This window comes from Martes martes, assembly GCF_963455335.1.
Source record: "Martes martes genome assembly, chromosome: 12".
Classification (NCBI taxonomy): domain Eukaryota; kingdom Metazoa; phylum Chordata; class Mammalia; order Carnivora; family Mustelidae; genus Martes; species Martes martes.
The window spans coordinates 79440590-79465092 of NC_137900.1; the positions used below are offsets into that span (position 1 = coordinate 79440590).

Here is a 24503-nt window from a genome sequence, read left to right on the forward strand (position 1 = left end):
ATTATTTTTTTTTATGAAATCAAAGTTCAAAAAAAGAAAGTTTTTGTTGTTGTTGTTGTTGAACACCATTACTCCATTCAGCTTATCATCCAGTAAAATCCACATCTGCTTTTCCTAGCTGCTGCTGAGTCGGTTGTCTGCCCCTTTCTGCACACACGCACACCCTACATGCCTTCCTCATTTACTTATGAATAATGTTTTGGAGTACACAGAGGTCCTTTCAGTTACACCTACTGAATTTCATCACATAGAGACGCAGGTAATGAGTAAAAGACAGGATTTCAACTCAGGCAAGCCTGGATTCAAATCCGGGCTTTACCAATAACAGCCACCTGCATAATCCGTCTCTAGCCTAGCTCCCTCGGGATAAAACAGTAATAGTACCTTCCACAGACGGCTGTTGTAGAAACAAACAAGATAATATATGGAAAACTTCTGGCATCCTGCCTCGTATGTACTATGCTGTCAGAAAATGGTACCTATTATTCTATTCAATCAGAAAAAAATAGGTCAGAACTTTCAAGCTCAGGACAGTCCTCTTCCATGTGTGCCAATGGAAACGTTAGGGCAGGAAGAGAGACAAAGAAAGACTGGGGGGTAGGTTAGGGGAGCTAGGGGGTAAAGCAATATAACTAGCCTTCCTGTATTCTGGGTTTACACCCAAAGTCAAAGACCAGTGCTCTTAGAAAACAAGACATTCAAGCTTCCCTAATCCTGGACGTGTTACACTAAAGAGTTCGTCTTAAAAATGGCAACTAGTAGGCAGAAAGCACAGAGATTTCTTTCAAACCCATTAAGTAAATTCCCAGAATTTCATACACTTATGGGAGAAATCAAGGTGCTCAGGATCTGAAACTTCAGAATGAAAACATTGGGAAGGACTTTGGTAACATCTGAGCCAATCTCTCCCCCTCTACGTAAGGAACATAGCCTCAGACAGTGAGGGTGTTTTGCTCAGCTTCTACCAACAGATGTTTCTGAATCAAGGAGAAGTTGAAGTGTTGTTTGTTTGTTTTGTTTGTTTGTTTGTTTGTTTTGTTTTGTTTTCTCATCTAGATCCAAACTTCCTGGGCCGACAGGCCATAAAAGCAGCTCATTTGAGTTTGTATCTCTCCAGAAGAAATTTGGAAAGCAAGGATTTGAGCACATGTGGCTATCTGGAGAGGGATTATAGGGCAACCCAGGTAGGAGATGGGGAAAGGAGGCAGGGGAGGGAAGGAAGCCAATGAGGAATGGTTTATTATGCCAGTCAGATGCTACAGTGGGCAACAGGAAAGAGGTTTATCCTGCTAACGTATAAGGGTTGTGGAGTACGTATTAACCAACCCCTCCCTGCCAGCCATCAGTTAAGAGTGAGGTCTGATGGTGTTCGGGCACTCTAGCCTGCTCAAGGGTGGGCAGAAAGGCACCAAGCTGCCACAGAGACTTTAGCCAGTATCATAGTTGCTGGCAGCTGGAAGATGGGTCAGCATTCATGAAAAGGCAAGTGCGAAGGGGATCTGAGCCGGATCCCAACAATGGCTGCTACAAAATTCAAATAGTAACGAGATGGAGTTTCCACATGGGCCTCAAGCTACCAACCAGTGGACCAACCAACCCATGAACCAATTAAGAAACAATTATATATAGAGAGAGAAAATATATACAGAGAAAATATTCAAGCGTTTGATTACTCTGCTGATGCAAGTAGCCACGTTCCTATACAACAGTTCTCTAGAATCAGAAATAATTCTAGATAACAGGGGTAAGAATTCTACCACTATTTTTTTTAAAGATTTTATTTATTTATTTGACAGAGAGATCATAAGTAGGCAGAGAGGCAGGCAGAGAGAGGAGGAAGCAGGCTCCCTGATGAGCAGAGAGCCTGATGCGGGGCTCGATCCCAGAACCCTGAGATCATGACCTGAGCCGAAGGCAGAGGCTTTAACCCACTGAGCCACCCAGGCGCCCCAATTCCACCACTATTTTAATGGGTAAGAAGTTACCTCATATCCCGAGGTTCTTGCACACTAATTTCTGTCTAGAATACTCCCTGTCATCCTCAATCTTTCAAGAATCGTCTCAAAGGCCATCTCTTCCATGAGATTGGCTCCAAGGGCTAAACGAGCTAATCTAACATGCTTAACTCCCAGTGACCCACACCAGATACCCCCAAGGTGCCAGACATGGCAGTGTACACACGTTCCTGCACTTACACATCGGTGAGCTTCAAGCCAGCCATATTTTCCCATTGAGATGTTATGGAAACTTGCCAACAATTCAAGCTCTTCTAAGTGACTGACCAAAGCTAAGATAGAGAAAAAGGAAGGATCTCTAACTCCCTTCCTCCCCAAAGGGCATGTTTGAAGCAAAAAGGAAGCATGCACATAACATACAACATGCACATACAGAAGCCTAGAAACTATCAGCTTGAGATATATCTTTACCCACTTCCTCATTTAGTTATATTTTAAGATGAAACATGGGGGGGGGGGAATGGGGCAAGTTAGGTGTTCTTGCACTGATCCACACTGACCTTTTCTTAATAGAGTTAAAAAAGAGCCTCCCTGGGCCTCCAAGTGTGATAGTTACTGACAGTGCTATGGTGATGTCAATTAAAATGCCCCTATGTTAGAATGAGGTCAGCAAAGCTGGCGAGGACCATGCAGGCCCTTTCTCATTAGCACCTACCCTGACCTGAGTCTACCACCTAGAAAAGAGGTTGGCTTTAGTGCGCACATTTTCTCTTCTTCCTTTCCTGTCTCCTTTTTTTTCCCCCTTTATATTTTTGTTTTTGTTTTGCTTTAAGATCCCTTTTGTCCACTGCAGTAATACATCGTGGTTGACAGGATCACTGATGAATGATGACATAAGTGGGGAAAACCTTAAGAAGAAATGGAATATTTGCAGAGTCTTAATGTCTCTCTACCAAATATTGATTAATGATGGTGGTGGTCTCAACAAACATTCACACATTCTTTGGCACACTTCCCTCCAGGAGACAGATCTTAATCCCCTGCTCCCTGGGTCTGCTGGACTTAGTCCCTTGCTTCTAACAGAGTATGGAAAAAGAACAACTTCAGAGTGGAGAAACTTGGCAGAAAACACCTTAACATGATCTGTCCTAAGTCTTATTGATAGCATGTATCTCCTGATGTAATGATGCCGAAAGGCCACTTTACGTTTGTGGTGCTTTTCCTCTGAATTTATAATCTCAGTCTGATTACGACAGAGCATCAGACGAACCCAAATTGAGGGACATCCCACAAAATATCTGATCACTACTCTTTAAAAATATCAAGGTGATAAGTAAAAAAAGCCTGAGGAGGAAGAAACTTAGGGAGACGGGGCAACTAAAGGCGGTATGGTACCCAGGATTGGATTCTGGAACAGAAAAGGAGTATCAGTGAAAAAATCCAGGCCAAAGGAATAAAATGTTTAGCTAACAGTGTTGTATCAATGTTAATACCGCAGTTTTGAAAAATGCCCTGTGGTTAAGAAAGATGATGACAGGAAGGGAAGTTAGTTAAAGGCTGTATGGGAATTCTCCGTACTTTTTTTTTTTAAAAGATTTTATTTATTTGACAGAGGTCAAAAGTAGGCAGAGAGGCAGGCAGAGAGAGAGGGGGAAGCAGGCCCCCTGCTGAGCAGAGAGCCCGATGTGGGGCTCAATCCCAGGACCCTGGGATCATGACCTGAGCCAAAGTCAGAGGCTTTAACCACTGAGCCCCCCAGGCGCCCCTCTCCATTCTTTCTTAACGATTCTTTCATAAACCTAAAATTGTGTCAAAATAAAAAGTTAAAAAGCACACAAACAAACAAAAACACACAAAAAAACAATGCTTCTCTCTGTGATGGTGTAGAAAGCCTTGGGATAGGAGAGCAGACAGCTGGTTCCTGGCTTCAGCTTGCTCACGGACTCTGGCCTTGAGGAATTCCCCTCCCAGAACACAGTCCCTCCGTCTGTTCCCTGATGCAGGGTAGAAGGGGTTAAATGGTTTTCAAGCCATGATCACTAGTGCAGAACTTTGGTGGTATGTAGGGGTGAACGACAACGAACAGATCCTGTGTCCCGCCTGGACTCCTCCAAGCCCCCAGCCAGAGTAGACCCATGTCGGTGTATCAGGCGTCCATGTAACATTTCATCTGATGAAAGGTTTCTGGTGTAAAATGTTGAAAAGTACCAGAATAGATCATTTACAAGCTTCCTTTCTAAACTTACATTCATCCTCCTCCGCCACGTCTTCCCTGAATTAACTAAGAATGACTTCGATACTCCCATCCCTCTCTGGGAGGTTTCTGTGGGCGGGAGCCAGGTCTGTTTACCTGTGTTGATCAGTCCCCGGGCTTTGTCATGGGACAGAGTAGTCAGTCCCAGCGGCACCCAGTGAACTGGTGCCGCGTCACATGCCAGGAATCTACTAACCTCTTGGAAAGTGAGTGTGAAACACATCCCTGACCCCAGAGTCTTGCTAGTATCACCTACCACCAAGAGATCTTGACTAAGACACAAAGTTGTAAGTTAGGGATTGATGTCCCCATCCATGCCACATTTAAGACATGGATCAATTTTCCCTTCCCCTGGGAAGCTCCCCTTGGTCCCTCCAGCTGGAAGTGACCTCTTCTTCCTCTGTGTTCCCCCCCCCCCCCAGTCTCTGGTCTGTGCCTCTGACATGGTGCTACCTTGTCTTCCCTGAACACTTTACCCAACGATCCTACCCGAAGACACACAAGCCTACAGGGCTCACCACAGTGCTCTGCATGTAGATGTTCCATGAACATTGAAGGGGTGAATGAATAAGCTCTAAGCCTCCTTGTTTCAAGTTCAAAACAAGACTCTGACAGGCCTAGGTTTGAATCCGAGCTCTGCCAGTTCCTAGAGTGTCAACAACTCAGACAAGTTGCTTAATGTCCCTGAGGCCACGATCTCAAGTCAGCCCCTGGCTATTAAATGCTATAGTGCAGTTCTGCACAACTCCAGGGGTCTAACACAGTACTTGACAGGGCGGGTGGGTGTTCAAGAAATATCAGTTGAATAAATAACTAAATGGTAGCCTCTCTGAGCTTTGGTTCCTTTAACTGTAAAATAATACAAATACCTACCTTGCATCGCCTTAGTGAGATTAAACAGCAGAGCACAGTTGTGCATTCAGCACGACGCCTGGTGCATGGCAATTGCTCCATAAATGTTTGTTTCCCTTCCAGTCTTTCCCCATCAGGCATTTTCTCCAATGAGGGGACTAACTTAAGCACTTCTCCCAGCCATGTGCTTCATTACAGAGGCCAAATTAAGAATCCAAGGTGCTTACATTTGAGAAAAAGCAAAAGATGCTAGACCATGGGGTGCAGCGTGGGGTATAATGTATTCACAGTAGCTCAGCTCAGAAAACATCCAGGCCCCCAGTTGAGAGACTAACACAGCACTATTAGCATAACAGGTGTCTTTGCTACAAGAATGACACTTTAAAGACAAATCCCCCCAATGCATTCCCCAAACACAGGAGTGCATATTTAATTACACTTAATGTCATCTCTTCCCTCCAGCTCTGTGCTTGGAGGGGACACAAGACTCTACCAAGTTGGGAAGATTTTTATAGAAATGGCTGGGATCCAGAACTGTTTCTTAGTTCCAATGCCCAAAGGAAAAATGTCAACGGTGGTGCTTCAAGGAAGGAGCTGTGGGCTTTCTTTGTTTGCTTGGAAAACACCTAGCTGACAAAGATGACCATGGAATGGGAAGAGTAGAACACACTGGGACCCATGAGAGCTGAGGTTCACTGGGAGCAAGGTCCTGTGCTGGTCTCCACTACAGATTATTTTCAGTACACCAAGCAAACAAAATGGTGTCCACATAAACCATTCCAATTTTTATAGAAGGAAACTGAGGTTAGGAGGATTTGAGTCCTTTTCCCAAGGTCACATAGTTAATGACTGAGGGGCTTGGAGTTGAACTGAGACCTATCTTCTCCCCAGACTGACTGCCTTCCTCATTTACTGTCCCAACAGCTTTCACTTAGTGGGCATGTGTTCTGGGATGTGCATTCTACACATCATCTCACTGAATCCTTCTCCCATTCAGCAGTGTTTTCTCTATTTTACAAAAGAGAAAACCGAGGCTGAAATAAATTAATTAACTTGCCCAAGGTCAAAAGTAGAGGTAATATAAATCTGGGATTTAAATGCAAACGTATCCATTTTTTATCCTCAATGTCATACTAGCTCGCTGTGTGAATTTAAAGAAGCGAGTTCCTGTCAGTGGGCATTGGTTTTCCTAATTTTAAAAAGGAGGGTCTTGGGATGCCTGGGTGGTTCAGTCGGTTAAGCGTCTGCCTTCGGCTCAGGTCATGATCCCAGGGTCCTGGGATCAAGTCCCACATTGAGGGGGTGCGGTCCGTGCTCAGTGGGGAGTCTGCTTCTCCCTCTGCCTGCTGCACTTGCTCCCTCTCTCTCTTTCTGACAAATAAATACAATCTTAAAAAAAAAATAAAGGTCTTATAAGCATAAATCAAACTTCCTTATACTCCTAACATGCCATGATTTTCTGTGCTTCTCTGACTTGAGCTCTTCTCTCTTTGCTACCTCAGGGCATCCCTAACCTCTTAATGATCCCCAAGGGATACTGAGATAGTTGGTAAAAGGAGTTTTGGCTTTACTATTGAGTCGCTCTGTGATCATAGACATGATAAACCTCTCTAAGCTTCTACCAGGGCTACTAATACTAATAATAGCTACAATGTCAATGCCTAAATAATGAAGAATGGTTTTGAAGATAAAGTGCATCAGTTGATGTGTGATTATCTTGAAACTGTCAAAGTACCATACAAATAGTAGTTAGCATTATTATTATTACAGTTGTTGTTGTTCCTAAGGTGCAATGCATTCATTGAGGGTAACTTCTATGTCAACACAGAGCTGGCTCGTGAAAGCATAACTGGCCCTCACTGGCCCCCACATGAGAATCCCTGTGGTCTGCAAGACCCACTCTTTGCAAAACCTCACTCGGATTTGAACAGACATTTTCAAATGGTTACTCGGAACATTTTATTGGGAAGATGAGGAGGTTTTGCTATAGCAAAGAAGCTAGACACACAGACCTTGGCCTCTCGCCACCCAGGGTTCAAGCCTGAGCTCCATCACTTCTAACCAAAGAGCCTGCCGTTAGGAATAGATTAGATAAGGTGCTGTGCCTGGCATATAAACGACTCAGAAGACTATGCTGTCATTAATACCGAAATGTTACCCATGCCCCAAATGCAGCGACCAAAAGGATAGGCCGTGCACATGGAGTTGCAGAAGCGGGATGGGCAGGGGGGCTTGGGTGTTCCTTTTCAAAGCCCGTCCCCCCACGACCTGCTCAATTACATACCCTTTCATACAGTGGTAAAGGGTGAAAAACACATTTGTTTAAAATCCATCTGCTTTTTATAACTTCCAGAGACCAAAATCTGCACGGGCAGCAGTTCTCCGCTGCTCCTAATTAATTCCTAAACAAAGACCACTCCGGCAGCCGCACACTTTATGAAGCCGGCTGACCTCCTGATGCAGAAATGATGACACAGATGGTGTTACTGTTTCACAAGCTCATTTTTCACTTTGTACCAAGTGGTCAGGCCAGCCGTGTCTTCACCTTCTGAGGAGCAGGAGGTGGTCCCCAGGGTGGCTCTGAGACCCCAGCTGTCACCTCCCTTGGCTGCTGGCCTTTTCCCAACAGCAGCGTGGGGTGGAACAGACCAGAAAACCATCAGCTTGGACTTTGACGGGTCAAAGAGATTCCCCAGTTGATGAACCTCTCACCCACAGGGTGTTTCCGAGGACACCAGCAATAATCATCACAGTCACTACGAACTGAGCATCTACTATGTGCCAGGTGCAATCCCCAGGATTCTCCTCTCTTATCTCGTTTCATTCAATGCGATCTTTGAAGATATGAATGACGATCGTCAGTTTATAGCCCAGAAAACAGGATACTGGAGATACAAAGAGAAGGTTTGTACCCTACGGCTCCCGTTCACAGAGCACTTCCCCACAGCTGAGGTTTCACTCACCACTGTGAGGCTCTGACGGGTTAGACAACTTGTTCCCGGTCACAAAGGCAGGAGGGAGAGAAGGAGAAACCTAGTGAGCTGTGGGTCTCTCCCCTAAGTTAGCTCTTCTTCCAATCTTGCTGGTGTTAGTCACTGTGCTCATGCTGAAGGCATGGGCACCAGACTTAGCATCCAGGTCCTGTGTGACCTTGGGCAACCTCAGTTTTCTCATCTGACAAAGGGGCACATATTCACACATCTCACCTGTAAATAATCCACTGGCAGGCAGAACTTTGTAAAGTTTAACAAAGTAGCATGTGACAATGACAATAGTGACATATATTTTCTTGCAATAATTAAGCAGAAGCTGCTACGATCAGCTGTCTCCCTGCAATCTGTGAATCTACACCCAGCACTTGACGTTGTGAGAAGTTCATGCTTGGAATGCAGGACATGACCATCCAGCTGTCTATCTCCCAATCCGCTCACCTAAGAGTTTGCTGAGCTGCTATTACAGGCCAGGCACTCCCTCCTGCTTCTAAAAAAAAAAAAAACCTCTCCTCTCCTCTCTTCCCTTTCCATTCTGTCCCCTTTCTACTTTGTGATTACCTCCCCCACTCTTTCGGCTTTTCTCCTTTGTTTCAGGAACAATTGCAGAGGCAAAGGAAAACATTACTGAAGCTTCCCTTATTCCCCCAGCCACTGGGAACTAGGGTAGCAAGAACCACAACACTCGGCCATCTGAGCTCAGGCTGCCTAACAGAATTCCACAGACTGAATGACTTCCAAAACTGAAACATGTTTTTTCTCCGTGCTGGAGGCCGGAAGCCCATGATCAAGGTGCTGACAATGTTGGTTCCTGGCTTGCAGATGGCTATCTCCTCACGGTGTCCTCACATGGCCTGTTTCATGATGTCCAGGCAGCACTGGTGTCTCTTCCTCCTCTTATAAGGAAACTAGCCCTACTGCATTAAGGCCTTATTCTTACAAACTTACTTAACTCTAATTACTATCTTTAGAGGCCCATCTTCAAAAACAGTCATATGGCGGGGTGAGGGTTTCGGTAGATGAAAACTGGGTCAGGGGGAGAGGCACAGTTCAGTCTGTAACACCTGCCATTCTGAATATCAAAATGAGGGCTGCCCAAGTGTCCAGACCAAATTTCACCCTGAACTTTAAATGACCTGTCTACAAAACTTTAAGCAAATGTCCACCCCTGGCCCCACCTAGACATTCTGGCAGATCCAGGAACTCTTTTTTCTGGCACCAATCAACTGGGTGACTGTAAGCAAGGCCCTTCTCTGAGGCTCAGCTATAAAATGACATTAAAAAAAAAAAGAAGAAGAAAAAGAAAAGAAAACACAAAACCTACTTAATATATTGTCACGAGATTTTAATGAAATGTTAAATGGGAACATGTTCTATTAATGTTAGTGGGTCAACAGTGTTTGAGCATTGAGGATACCTACAATCTACTGAGAAATTTCTAGCTATCGGGGACGAAGCCTGCACAGAATACGCATGCTTCCATTCGTGGCAATGACTTTGGAAGAGGAGGTACCACTGTTACACCTTTCTGGCCTCAAGGCTCAGAGAAGGCAAGCAGCTAGCCCAAGATGACACAGTTAGCAAAAGGCTGACAGAACCAGGCCCAACTGATTCTCCATTCCCCTCAGCCATGCTGCTGTCATTATTATAAAGGTACAGACCTACCCTGCAGGGGAGCTTCCTTTACCTGAGATCATCTGCAATGAGGGGTGGGGAAGCTGCCCTGTATCTCCCCCTAGAAGGCCCTCAGGAGCTCTGTGAACCATCGAAACAAAGCCCCTGGCACAGACACCAACATCTATTTCACTCCTTATTAAGGAAGGCCAAGACAGGGCAGGCCTCTCGATGCCTCATTAGGGGAACATCAGGACACGTAAGGACTATAATGAAAGGAGAACTGAAGAGGGTGTCTAGGGGGAAAGCCCAGAGCTACTCTTGCTTAAGCCCCTGCAGAGTTCTAGAGAAGGAAGGGAGGCCGCAGACAGGGCTGGACAAGGACAGGAACAGATGAGCTGAAGATGCCACATAAGAGCCGAAGCCTTCCGGCCAGTGGGGCAAATGCAGGGTCTAGATCCCATTTTGGCCTCTCCCTAGCTGTGTGACCTCGGGCAAGACCATCTAACTTGATGGGCCTCAATGTTTCAATCTATAAAATGGAAATAACGATGCCCACCTGGCAGGGTTTTTGGAAGAATGCAATCATTTTCTTTTTTTTTTTAATGGGCAGGTCAAGGGTAGGACTTTCTCCCTGCTGGTCTCAGTGAATTTCCACAAATATTAACTTCAGGGCTTTCCAGGATGCAGATTCCCCAGAAGCCCCCACCAAGAATTCCAATCCAGCATAGCTGGGGCAGAGCCCAGGAAATTGCCTTATAATGAACACTCCAGGTAATTCTTTGTGAGAAGGGGATCTGGCTCCACACCTAGGGAAATACCAGCAGTAAACAGTAGGGCTTAATATTAAGCAATTTAATAGAAATCCTAATGTATGAGGGTAATGCAAGAGATTTAGAGTCAAGATACTTGGCTTCCAATCTCATGCTGTTTGTGATGCAGGAAATGCTTATCGTTGACGGACTTCAGTTTTTTCCCAGGTGACATGGACAAAACACCCTGAAAAATTGTTTTAAGAAGTAAAATGATGTGTATCAAAGCTCCTAGCAGGTTACCTGGAAAATAAGTGCTCATTCTTTTTTTTTTTTTTAATTTTAAATAATTTATTTATTTCAGAGAAAGAGCATGAGCAGCAGGAAAGGGAGAAGTAGGCTCCACGCTGAGCAGGGAGGCCAATGTGGGGCTCAATCCCAGGACCCTGGGATCATGACCTGAGCCGAAGGCAGACACTCAACCGACAGAGCCCCCAGGCGCCCCTTATTCTTATGACAGACTCATTTTCACCTGGCCCTTGAAAGGAACTTGTAATACCCCACAACCGTGGAAACCCATGGGTAGAAACAGGAGCACAAAAGATTTTTTCCACCTTAATTCCAACCTCACAATTTGTTTAACCAAGCAATTTACAGGGGGCAACAATAATTGGTGGTTTTAAATGCTTCGATACCACCAGGCGCTGCAATCCCAATAAATCATCCCCGACATATGCCCAGCTCCTCCAAGTGACAGATGACAAACAAAAGCAGGACAAGGTCCTCCATCACAGGCGGAATCATTGAGTTAATGGAAGAATTATTGCTTCTGAAATCCACTCCAGTCCTATTGAGGGGAACGTTCCAATTTATCAAAGCCAAATGAACATTAATTGCAGCAGTCTGGTAAGTTTTCCAGCCGTTATGACCTTCATTGAATTTTAATCCAAAACAGATAAGATTTCCTTCCACACAAGAGGAAACAACACAATTAGCTCAAAATGACAGCTAGATTAGGAAGCAGGCACAGGCAAACCACATACACTCGTTCGTACTCACATGCACCCCCCACCCCGGTGAAAACACGGATTCCGCTTGGCTTAAAAATCCAGCACAAAGGAGGTAAGCAGAGAAATGATGAATAAATATAATCACACATCTGCATAACCACCCCCCCACAACTCCCTTCATTCAAGAGAGGAATTTCGGAGGCAGAAGCCAAGATGGAAAAGGTGGCAGGCAGTAATGGAGACAGAATTTCTGTTAACTGCTGTAATTAATGTTATGTCTCATTGGGGAGAGATTAGGAAAAAACAGAGAGGGAAGGAAGAAAAAACAAGTATTATTTTGCTATTAAAGACGCCCTTGAGCTGGGGAACATTAGCAGCAGAAGTTTGAATTGGGTAATTGTTTGACTGTATGGGTGGATGTGCAGACAGGGCGATTAGCATGAGGCACTGAAATAGAGCTGCGTGGAACCTGTGTGTTTACGCTCCCGCAGCACGTAGCCAGAGTCCTTCTGTGGAGCACAGATCACAGCTGGGGGACGTCTAGCATGTGTGGCGCAGTGGGGACCACCCACCCACTCAGACACACAAGAACGTGTGTGCGTGCTGTCCCCCAGTCTAGCTCCCAAAGCCAGCTCTGGCACAGACCTGTCACAAGACACCGAGTCCCTCAGAGACCTCTGGGCTTAGTTTCCTGTATTTTCACTCTAAAATGAGGGCACTGGACTAGATGTGTTTTAAAGAGGCTGAGGGGTTTTTACGGATTTTTTTAATATTTTATTTTATCTTATTTATTTTGAGAATTAAATGGGAAGTGTTGGTTGTGCTCACTTCCAAGCATTCACGATGAGGAAGAACCAGTCGTCATTATCCACAGTCCAGAGTCAAGCCTGCCCTACCAACACATGGCATGGTGCAACTCAATGGTTATGGAGATGGGCCCCCAAAAGGTCTTTTCCCCTCCTTGCCCTAGTAGAAGAAATGTCTCAGAGAGATCACTTGGATCAGAAACAATTTTTTTTTTAAAGATTTTATTTATTTGACAGACAGAGATCACAAGTAGGCAGAGAGGCAGGCAGAGAGAGGAGGAAGCAGGCTCACCTGCTGAGCAGAGAGCCTGATGCGGGGCTTGAACCCAGAACCCTGGTATCATGACCTGAGCCGAAGCAGAGGCTTTAACCCACTGAGCCACCCAGGCACCCCTCAGAAACAATTTTTTAAAGTAAACTCTGCACCCCACGTGGGACCCAAACTCATGACCCGGAGATCAAGAGTTGCATGCTCTACTGACTGAGCCGGCCAGGCGCCTCTACAATCAGAAACTGAGGTGGGATCCTGGGCTCAGGCACTGGCTGTGTGGTCTTAGAACAGGGATGTCTGAACTTCCTCATTTATCCACGGTTTTATTGTTTGTCCAACAAGAACAATAATAGTAGCAGTATCAGTGAAGTCGATGACACATCTGTAGAGTTTACATGTAACCTCCTTTTAATTCCATGAGGTAGAAACTATGAGTCTCACCATTTTTAGTTGGGGAAACTGAGGCACAGAACGGTAATTTAACCACCGCCACACTGCTAGTTAAGCAGTAAGGCCAGGATTCTGACCCTGCCAGTCCTGCTCCAGACTCTATACTCTGTGTCTTTAAACCTCTTATTCTGAATATAGACTCACAGGAAGTTGCAAAACTGGTCCAGAGAATTCCTTTATCCTCTTCATCATTTGGGTTCCTCCAAAGTTAAAATCACACATAAAAGAATAATCAAAACCAAGGAACTGGGGCACCTGGGTGGCTCAGTCGTTAAGTGTCTGCCTTCTGCTCAGGTCATGATCCCAGACTCCTGAAATCAAGCCCTGCATTGGGCTCCCTGCTCAGTGTAGATCCTGCTTCTCCCTGTCCCACTGCCCCTGCTTGTGTTCCTTCTCTCACTGTGTCTCTCTCACTGTCAATTAAATAAATAAATGAATAAAATCTTTAAAAAAGCAAAAAAAACCCAGCCAATTAACAACAGCATAATACCATTAAATAAACCACATACCTTCCTTGGATTTTACTAGGTTTTTCATTCATGTTCCCATTTTGGTCCAGGAACCCTTGTGGCATGAGTTTCCGTGTCTCCCCAGTCCTCTCGTATCTGTGGCAATTTCTCAGCCTTTCCTGCCTTTCATGACCTTGACACTTTTGAAGAGTACTGGACAGTTATTTTGTAGAAGGTCACTCACTTTGGGGTGTGTCTGATGTATTCCCATGATGACAATGAGGGTATGCATTTTGGGCAAGTGTAACACAGAAATGACATTGTACCCTTCTCAGTGCTTCCTATCAGGGCATTCATGATGTCCATCTGTCTTATTCCTGGTGATATTAACCTTGAACACTTGGTTAAAGTAAGGTACCAGGCTGAACTGGTGGACCCAAAAAAGGTCCACATCCTTGTCCCTAGAACCTGTAAACACTACCTTATTTGGGGGGGGGGGAGCTATTTGTAGATATAATTAAGGATCTTGCAAAAGGAGGTCATCCTGAATTATCCAGGAGGGTCCTAAATCCACTGATACATGTCCTTATGAGAGACACACAGGCAAGAGGACATGGAGGAGAAGGTGATACGGAGATGAAGGTGAAGTTATGTAGCCACAAGCCACAAAACACCCAGTGTCTCCATAAACTAGAAGAGGCAAGGAGTGGATTATCCCCTAGAGCCTGGAGAGAACACAGACCTAATGACCCCTTCAGTTTGGACTTTTCGTCTCCAAAACTGTGAGAGAATACATTTCTATTGTGTTAAGGCCCTTCATTTGTGGTAACTTGTTACATCAGCCCTGGGAAGTTGATACTCGTACCCACTATACTCTCTACGGTAAAGTTACCATTTTCCCTTCTATAATTAATAAATATTCAAGGGGTGATACTTTGAGATTCTGCAAGTATACTGCTTCTTCTTGAAGTTTCACACATTAATTTTAGTATACATCAGTGGATCTTGTCAGTAGTAATTATTACAGTGGTGACTGTGTAATGGTGATTTTCCACTTTCCCTCTTTTCTTCTACATTTATTAATTGGGATACGACCGTAAGAAAGAGCTATCTCTTCTACCCCATTCATTTATTCGGTCTATTATTTCTATCAGTATTTCAGAGTCAATATTCTCAATAACTCCTGCCCAACTTAGCTCAAAGGCCATTGGTGAAGGCGAAGCATGAGGGTGAATCAGGGGAAAATATTTTAAAAGGTCAAAGGAAAAGAAAGGGATCTTCTCTGAGTGCTGTTCTAAATGTTCGTGTGTCTTTTATCATTTGTTTGTCTCCTCAGCCATACGAATGAGGTACCCACAGCCTCACTGCAAAATCAGGAGAAAGTAAGATTCAGAGAAGTTCAGAAATGTGGCTAAGGATAAACAGCAACAAGGGAAAGAGACCATTTGAGCCCACATCTGTCTGTCCAAACCTATGTTATTTCCACCAAACCAAGGTGTCTTCTGAGTATCAGGAGAGTGGAAAAGGGGGGATTAACTGAAGGGGGAGCTGGAAGCTCTACTGTGTCCAAAGCCAAGTTCACCAGACATGTGGGCTAACTCAGGGCATGGGGAGAAAAGGAATAAACAACGTGAACACTGCATTGCACATGCGCGTGCACCCCCTGTACTCATTCTGCATTGTTAGAAGACTGCACAAAAGCCCTAGGTTATGAAGGAAAATGAAATGTGCAACAAGAAGCTGGAGGGTAGATGACATCCAGATGGCCAAAAGACACATGAAAAAGTGCTCCACATCACTCGGCATCAGGGAAATATAAATCAAAACCACAATGAGATACCACCTCACACCAGTCAGAATGGCTAAAATTAACAAGTCAGGAAATGACAGATGCTGGTGAGGATGCGGTGAAAGGGAAACCCTCCTACACTGTTGGTGGGAATGCAAGCTGGTGCAACCACTCTGGAAAACAACATGGAGGTTCCTGAAAAGACTGAAAATAGAGCTACCCTACAACCCAGCAATTGCACTACTGGGTATTTACCCTAAAGATACAAATGCAGTGATCCGAAGGGGCACGTGCACCCAAATGTTTATAGCAGCAATGTCCACAATAGCCAAACTATGGAAAGAACCTCGATGTCCATCAACAAATGAATGGATAAAGAAGATGTGGTATATATACACAATGGAATACTATGCAACCATCAAAAGAAATGAAATCTTGCCATTTGTGATGACATGGATGGAACTAGAGGGTATTATGCTTAGCGAAATAAGTCAGTCAGAGAAAGACAACTATCATATGATCTCCCTGATATGAGGAAGTGGAGATGCAACGTGGGGGGTTTGGGGGGTAGGAAAAGAATAAATGAAACAAGATGGGATCGGGAGGGAGATAAACCATAAGAGACTCTTAATCTCACAAAACAAACAGAGGGTTGCAAGGTGTAGTGGGGTAGGGAGAGTGTGGTGGGGTTATGGACATTGAAGAAGGTATGTGCTATAGTGAGTGCTGTGAATGTGTAAATGTGGCAATTCACAGATCTGTACCCCTAGGGCTAATAATACTTTATATGTTAATTTAAAAAAAAAGAAGAGGAAGCTGGAGGGTAGGAGCGCCGGGGGGTCTCTTCCTTCGGCTCAGGTCAAGATCTCAGGGCCCTGGGATGGAGTCCCACACTGGGCTCCCTGCTCAGCAGGGAGTCTGCTTCTCTCTTTCCCTCTGCCCTCCCTCCCCCACACTCTTGTGCACTCTCTTGCTTTCTTGTTCTTGCTCTCAAATAAAATAAATAAAATCTTAAAAAAAAAAAAAAGCTGCAGTGTAAAGGTGGAAGTAGCCACCACAGAGGAAACAGACCACTCAACTCTGCCAGCCTGTTTACTACCCACCCCCCACCAGACATCCCTGCAGTCTCTGGAGTGCCCCTCCCCCATCCCTGCAGTCTCTGGAGTGCCCCTCCCCCATCCCCCCTGCAGTCTCTGGAGTGCCCCTCCCCCATCCCTGCAGTCTCTGAAGTACCCCTCCCCCACCCCCCCTGCAGTCTCTGGAGTGCCCTTCCCCCATCCCTGCAGTCTCTGGAGTGCCCCTCCCCCATCCCCCCTGCAGTCTCTGGAGTGCCCCTCCCCCATCCCCCCTGCAGTCTCTGGAGTGCCCTTCCCCCATCCCCCCCTGCAGTCTCTGGAGTGCCCCTCCCCCATCCCCCCCTGCAGTCTCTGGAGTGCCCCACCCCCTCCCCCCCCAAGTCTCTGGAGTGCTCCTCCCCCTTCTCTTTTCAAGGTCTTGACACCTCAGCTCCTTCCACCTTCCACCTCCCCCTCCGCTGCCTCCTCTCAGATCCACCCTGCTGGCACCCGCCTCCCTGTCTCTGCTGGGTCCTTCCCTGTGTGCCCCTGACTTCCTCCTCAGCCCCCTCCGCTCCCAGTCGCCTCCACCACTTTTTCTTGGGCTTGGGTTCTGCCTGCCCCTCCCACTCTGCTTCTGGGGTCTCTTTCCCTGCTTACTTCTCTGTGTGGTTCCTCCCTCCCTTTCCTTCTGTTTCCTCCTTCCCTGCCTCTGCTTCTATTGCTAAATCATTTCCCTTCTATTCCTGCCAGTTTCCCTGTATTTTTCTACATCTCTTTCATTGTCCTTGGCTGCCTTTTTCTCGGTTTGTTTCGCTCTGTCTCTGGTAGTTTCCACACACCTAGCATAGAAGAGGTGCTCAGTAAATACTAACAAATGTCCGTTTTTCCTGCCTCTGTCTCTCTCTGCCTCCCTCTGTCTCACATGATGCAGGTTGTTTTGTTTTGTTTTGCTTTTTACTTATATGCAATTTTCCTTTCTTAGTTCCTATCCTGCATTCCATTTTGGCCACAGGGTCCAAGCCACTGCTTCTGGGCCCCATTTCTAGGTTTCCTCTTGTCACCTCCAGGCTTTACTGTCTGGCCTTGATTGTTGGCCCAGATGAATGGGCTGATCAGGAAGCAGAACATCCCTTTTCTGGCCTCATTTCCTCCACCTATAAAATGAAGGTGGGGTAGAGTCTGCTGCCGTTTGCGACTGCCCACATGCCCATTCTCTGTAAAGGACTGTGTTCCCCTGTTCCGGTGTTGGGCTTGGTCACATGGTGTGTTTTGGCCCTGGCCACAGAATGTGAGAGAACCCCCATCTCAGCACTAGCTTAATCGTAGATTCCTGCCAGTTCTTTTGCTCATTCCCCCTGCCGTGGAAACCAAAGGTCTCAGACTGGGGCTCCCCTTCAGCCAAAGTTCTGGAAGGAGAAGACATGCCGAGCTGAGTCACAGCGACGACAGATGCCAACACAGAAGGTGCGTGAGCGATAAAGTGATGTTTGGTTGGTCACCAGGATTCAGAGTGATGGGTTTGTGGAATGAACACGTGAAGGCTGACTTGTCCAGAAGAGCTGGGTTCAGCCAGTTCTCAGGTGCTTTCAACCCCAACATTCCAACCATAGTTTATAGTGCCATTGCTTTTGGGGAAACCTAGCCAGATCTTTCATGTGCATTGTCTCAGCTCAATGTGATCATTTTAATTTTATTTCCAGTTTTGCAAATGACCAAACAAGGGGTAAAGATCTCCAAATTTCTACAGCCGCTAAGAGATAGAACCTCAGCTTAAAACTCGGGCTCCTGACACCAAACTGCATGGTCTCCACTTCACGATGCTGCGTCCCTAAACGTTGTGGGAGGCAAGCCACACTTCCTAGTTGGCTCATTCTTCCTGTGTTCCCCTAAGTCTGGCTGCAGGCTTTTACTGAATCCTTGTTGTTGAGGCAAGTCAAGGCCAAGCTACAAGTTCGTGTGATTCAAATTCTTAAAAATTCATAAATGTATTTGTAATTTAAAATTCTTCTTTCTGAAAAAAAATAAATGGGATTCATGCGGTATGGCCCACTTACATAAAAATGTACTTGTGTTGGCAAACTTCATTATGTCTTGCAACCGATACAAGCTTGATGATCTCGATTTACAGATGGAGATCCTAAGGCTAAGGAGAGACGTGATCCACCTACGGTCATGCCGCATGTGAGTGGCAGGCCCAGGACACCTGAGTCCCAGGCTATAGCTTCTTGAGATCCACGTGTCACAAGTTTTTTCCATCACTAGATTTCTGTCACCTTCCCTCCTAAAACAATCTCCCCTAGGGGATGTTCCCCATGACTCTGGGTCCTATTCAAAGGGCTTTTGGGACCTGCCGTCTGTAACAGCTTTGCTTTCCCTGCCCTGGCTGCCCTGGGCATTCTTTAATGACATTGCTTATAAATAATACAGCGATAGCATTTACTAGTGAAACTGCCCCCTCCCCCAAAATCGATGTTGCCCTCCTAATGCCCAGATCCTCAGAATGTGACCTTCTATGGAGACTGGGGCTTTACAGAGGCAATCAAGTTACAAGAAGGCCATCATGCTACACCCCAATCCAATGTAACTGGCATCCTAATAAAAAGTGGAAAATGTAGACGCAGACAGAGAAGCACGCACAGGGAGAAAGCCACGTGAAAATCAGAGCTATGCTGTCATCCGCCAAGAAACTACCAGAAGCTGGGGGATCGGGTCTGGGACACTTTCCCCTAGGGCCTTCACAAGAAGCATGGCCCTGCCCACATCCTGATCGCAGACATCTAGCCTCCAGAAGTGTGAAAAAATACACTAAAGTCACTCAGTTTGTATCCTTTTTTATGGCAGCCCTAGGAAACTAACACACTTATAGGGAGCAGAATCCTAACATCTCCCTGTCAGGCTCTAGCATATCTGTTTTCCATGCAGCATCTTCCAACAGCCCCCTTAGGCAGGTGCTTCCAACCCCACCCCATTCCAGATACGGAAATGGAAGAAGAGGGAGCCAAGAGGCCCTCGTTACATGGCTAGTCAGTCAGTTATGGGGCCAGGATGTGACCCCGGGGACCCCGATCGACAGTCCTTGCACACTAGTTACATCCTCTGGGCCTGCGTTTTCTCCAAAATAGAACAGGAGTAACCACGGTATCTGTTGAACTGGGATTATTTAAAGAATTGCATGAGTTAAATACATGCAGATAGTAGAACACGAAGCATTATAGCAGCTCTTGTTACCATTACGATGCCTCACTGTCCTATTTTCTCATCATTTTTCCAGCTATTGTTTCTCTGAACATGCGATTCCCAAAAGTAAACACACTGTTTCAGGTCTCCTCCAGAACCTCTAAAACAAGTCGTTCAGAAAACTCGTCTTTCATGAACACAACTTAAAATGTGGAGCCACTTTTAGCAATCAGAGCCCAGAGAGTTGGCTCATTCTGAGCTTGTGGTTGACTTTTTAAAAGTGCTTTTTTTTTTTTTCCCTTTTTTTCTTGCAGATTGGATTGTCATTGTTAGGTTTAGCAGGCAAGTAAACCATTGCATGATTGAGTGATTAAATCAATGAACTAAGGAAGGCACGGTATGCTGTGAATGAATCCTGGAATGGTTGGGGAAATGATCTAAAGTCATTTTTCACAGAAAGCTTTAAAAAGAATTATCCCCATATCACACAAATCCTTTAAACAAAGCCTCTGATTGAGAATGGTAATAATAATTTCTTAGATTTATGTGGCATTTTATAATCCTCAAAGTATTTTTCTATATATTATTATGGCATAGAGTCATAGATCCTGTAAGTTTGAAAGAACCACAATACGCATCTAACTTAACAGTTATTCCATTCAAAATCCTGATGAATAGGGCCTCTAGCCTTTGCTTGCATACCCCCAGAGACAAGGAACTCACTACCCCCCCATGATTCAGTCAATCCAGTACCATACAGCGCAAACACTTGGAAAGGTCTGTCCTGGCCATGGACAGGGATGCTGGTCCCTTGTCACTGCCCCTTCACTGGGACCACCAGTATAAATCTACAGCATTTGCGATGGTCCTTTCTAAAGAAGTATGTTCTCAAAGATCTTATTTCCCTCCATATCAAGCCCAACATTTCCTTTCATCCCCTTTCTCGACGTTTGTCACCAATGTTTGTCACCAGTATTGTCATGACAGCCATCATTTTGGTAACAGCTACCACTTTTTGAGCACGTACAGAATACCAAGCACTGAATTATGCCCGAGAGCGAAGACTCTCAATCTGGATAGACTAGAGTCGTAACCCCAGCTTCAGAACCCACTGGTGGCATGAACTTGAGCAAGCTGCGAAACCTTATTGACCCCCAGGTTCCTTGCATGTAAATGAGGGAAATGAGAGTATTGATCTTACAGAGTATTTGAACAATTAAATGGAATGATGCATGTGCTACACCTAGACGGGGCCTGGCATACAGAAAGTCCTTGATGATGGTGGCCATTATTTTCATTGTGCAGGACACGGGCGTGTGTAAACTCATTCAGTACCTGGAAAAACTCTCAGAATTAGAGATTATCACAGTTTTACAGATGATGATTTTGATTTGACCAAGGTCATAAAGCAACCAACAGAGATGCTGTTCAACCTTGGAGCTGACTTCCAAATCATACCCCCCCCACCTTGACCTACCCCCAGATTCCACCTAAGGAGGGAGTCTGCATGCATTTGCTCATAAGATCTTATAACTTAAGCCATCAGCTGATGCAGAGAGAAGAGGAATGGTGGCCTATACTTGCACTGTTTAGAGTGGAGGATCTGGAATCAGCCTATATAGAGTGAAATACTGGGTTTACCATTTAATCTTGGGGTAAACAAGTCACACCAATAGCTACTGATTTTATTACTATCTCAGGCTCAGGAATTAACAAGCCCAAAGGGCACGCTGGGTCCACTCCAGTAGCCATGGATTGTAGCACGTTCCAATGACTAGCCGAAGCTCGCTGCCCTGCATGGGTGAGCAGAAGGTTTGTCCTGAGAAAAGGAAATGCAGAATACTGACCCTGGCATTTCTTTGACATTTGACTGGACAACTTGGGTCGTCTCACAAACGATTTCAAACCTTCATCAAAGATGAAAACAGTGCAAAAATCTAAGAAACCAAGAGCCACCTTGTCCTGAGTAACCATGGGCCATGAGTTTCAAATCTTGAGAAAAGCCTGGTCCCAGAACTGCCTTCTTGTTGGCCCCATGGCTTTAGGCACAGAACTCCAATAAACACACTGTGTCTCAAGTTTCTCATTTGTGAAATGGGGAAAGAGATCGCAGCCACCGTGAATGCCACTTTAAACGGCCGCTTAGGGGTGAAGGCAGCAAACCCTCTTTTTGTTCCTGCTGAATTGTCTGTGGCCAGATTAGCAATGACAGAGTCTATCTAAGCCACTGAGAGGCATGCCCTCTAAGCCAAGCCTTGCTGATGGGTTGGAGATCTTAGACACCTTACAGTTTATATCTGGACCCTAGTTTATCCACTTATGAAGTGAAAGGGTATAATAAACACATCATAAGTTTTCAACCAAAGTGCCCATAAGAATAAGAGCTAAGGGTCTTACACGCCAAGTTCCTCTGATACAGGTACGTGGTGTCCCTACATGGTGTTGGTGGCATTCTCATTTATAGATGACAGAAACAAGGCACAGAGGCATTTAAACCTTTGTCCCACATCGCCCAGAGTGGTCAGTGGCACCGTGGGACTTTACATCCTGGCTCCGAGGGTCTGGAGTCCGTGCTTATTCACCTCCATGTCACCCTACTTCTGCGTAGGGGGCAGGTGTGTCCCACCTCAGAGAAGCCAGGCTGCCAGCGTGAACACCTTGGGGTTCAGAGTTTCCTGGACAGGACTCTGTCTCTTGGGGGTAAGGTGAGGACAAGTGAGATCCAGATCTTGGGGCCTTTCTGAAGGCGGACAGGAACTGTAGGGACCACAAGGTGGTAGCCTTGGGCCACTCTAGTGCGTGGGCAGAGAGGGCCAGGTGCCAACCACCCCCCGGCCTCCTCTGCCAGCCACGTCTTCAGTTACAGGGGATTTCAGATTCGTGTGCGTCTTAGTGACTTCTTCCTTCTAAGCGGAACTCACGGAGCAGAATAAAAAGGTAAAGAACACCTCCAGGCCTTGGGGACAGAGTGTGATTTAGTGGAACTAACACTGAACCCGGAAGCAGAGGAAACCCATTCAGGGCTCATTTATAATTGAGGTGATACCATCTAGGTTACTGGGTTATGGGAAGGATGTATGTAAGTCAGCGTGGTGCCAAACACAGAGAATGCTTAACCAATATTAGTCCAAACAGTCTCACTCTCAAACACTGAAAATGGGAAGGCACGCCCCATCAGGCCTTCCTGGCATCCGGTGGGGTCCCACACCCCATGAGGACTCTAGCGAGGGCCCTGAGACGCAGTGCTCACCTCCTGCACCCCAAAGTCAGCATGCAGGCACGCACTGGGCTTGGCATGCGGCTGCATCATTTGCGAAATATATATATGGGAAAAGTCTATCACACTCATTCCATGAATAACACAAAGGCCTTGATTTGTTCCTCCACGTGACGAGCATGCGTTAGGTCCAAAATTAACACTGCTGTCTGGCTGGGCTATGTGTGTGTTTTTCCAAAAAGAGAAAACTTCCAAGCTCTTACTCAGCCCTCATCAGAGTGTCGAATGCAGTGTTAACAGGAATCAGAAGAACCGGGACCAAATGCAAAACTCGGCCCCACTGGAGACTTTCAATAAATACCGTTGGCTGTCGAGATGGAAAAGAAAGGGGTGGGCGGTCGTACTACTGTGCTGAGTGGCATTCTGCCAATTTCTTCACCTCTCTGCGCCATACCTCTGTCACACGTAGATTGGGAATAACGTTTCCTACCCTCACGCATCTGGTAGGGAGAGCTGTGCTCAAAGAGAAAATAATGTCTTGAGGAGTGAAAAGCACGAGGGGGGAGGTCACTCATGGCTATTATCAGATCTCGTCTTGAGCCAATTAGACCCTGTACATTCTGCATAATGAATTTGTTTTTTCCTATCTACCATGCAGAGACATCGACTCCAGTTTTTTAAAGAAACCATTAATATGAGCCTACATGCATTTTAGACCACCATTCAAGAGATTTAAGCCCTAGCAGCCTTCTCTGAAGGGACAGCAGAGTCCAAGAGCTCCAGGTCACGGTTCCTGCAGGGACGGAAGGCCACTGCCCCCCTCTCTGGGCCCATAACTCCATCTCTGACGTGCAGGTGACACGCCTGACGTCATGTGTTCTTGGAGAAAATGCAATGAGACCAGGTCCACAAAGGAGCCCAGCACAGTGCCTGATACATGGTTAGCTAGATGGTCCATGAATTTTTACAGTGAGAGAAAGAGTGAAGAGGACGTAGTTCAGGATTTGTAGCCAGACACACTTGGGGGTTCCGGTACCCAAGAGAAGCTCCGTCTCTTACTGGCCATGTGACCTCGGGTAAGTGTCTTGGCCCCTCTGACTCAGTATTCATGACTGTAACGTGAGGGCAGTGGGAGGGCTTCCACGTGTGATGGGGCTATGTCCAGTCCCGCCCCAAGGGCCACCATGCACGGTCTACACTGCAGGGGGGTCTCGTGAGGGTCAAAGTACCCGGCACACCGAGGGCACTTGGGAAAGGGCAGCCCTGCTCCAACTTTGTTCTGATTTTGTTTGCTTAGACCTTCTTGGAAAGGCGTTGAATTCTGGAGCACTGAACCTCAGCCCCCGCGGAACAGGCCAAGCACGTGACCGATGTTAAACAGCTATTCCCGGAGAGGTCAGCCGAAAGGCCAAGGAGCGGGAGACCCTTTCCTCTCTTCTCTAAAGCACGATTAGTTTGTCACAGCTGACAGATGATGGATGGGTACGCGCCCGTCCAAGGGACACCGCAGACTCCACCTGACCTTCCGCTGATCATTCTACCTCGCAGGCTCGGCCAGTTCTTTCCTCCCTCTGCTAGCAAGCCCCCGCCTCCCTCCGTCGCCCCCGCACCTCTCCGTCGTCACCCCCCACCCCCGGCACCTCGCGGCATCCCCGCTCACTCACCATCACAGAGATGTGGAGTATGTGCATCTGCTCCTCCACGATCTCCGACGGCTCCTGCAGCGTGGGTGCGGTGGCCCGGGCCAGCTGGCCGGCGCTGCTCATGGAGACGTGGAAATACAGGGTCCCATTCTCCAGCCACTGCTGCCTCCAGTGCACCAGCGAGATGTCCGCCGCCGTGCCAGACATCTCTACAAG

General features: G+C 46.3%; 1 protein-coding gene across 4 annotated transcripts in view; it reads right to left on the reverse strand.

The window, feature by feature from the left end:
* Positions 1-24503, reverse strand: part of ASTN2 (astrotactin 2) — a gene marked incomplete at its 5' end in the record, with an annotated part of 861701 nt that overhangs the window by 713247 nt on the left and 123951 nt on the right. For all 4 annotated transcript variants that reach the window (XM_080820162.1, XM_080820161.1, XM_080820159.1 and 1 more), the window contains one exon: positions 24309-24496. In XM_080820162.1, the coding sequence (XP_080676288.1) occupies positions 24309-24496 (188 nt within the window). The remainder of the gene's footprint in view (positions 1-24308; positions 24497-24503) is intronic.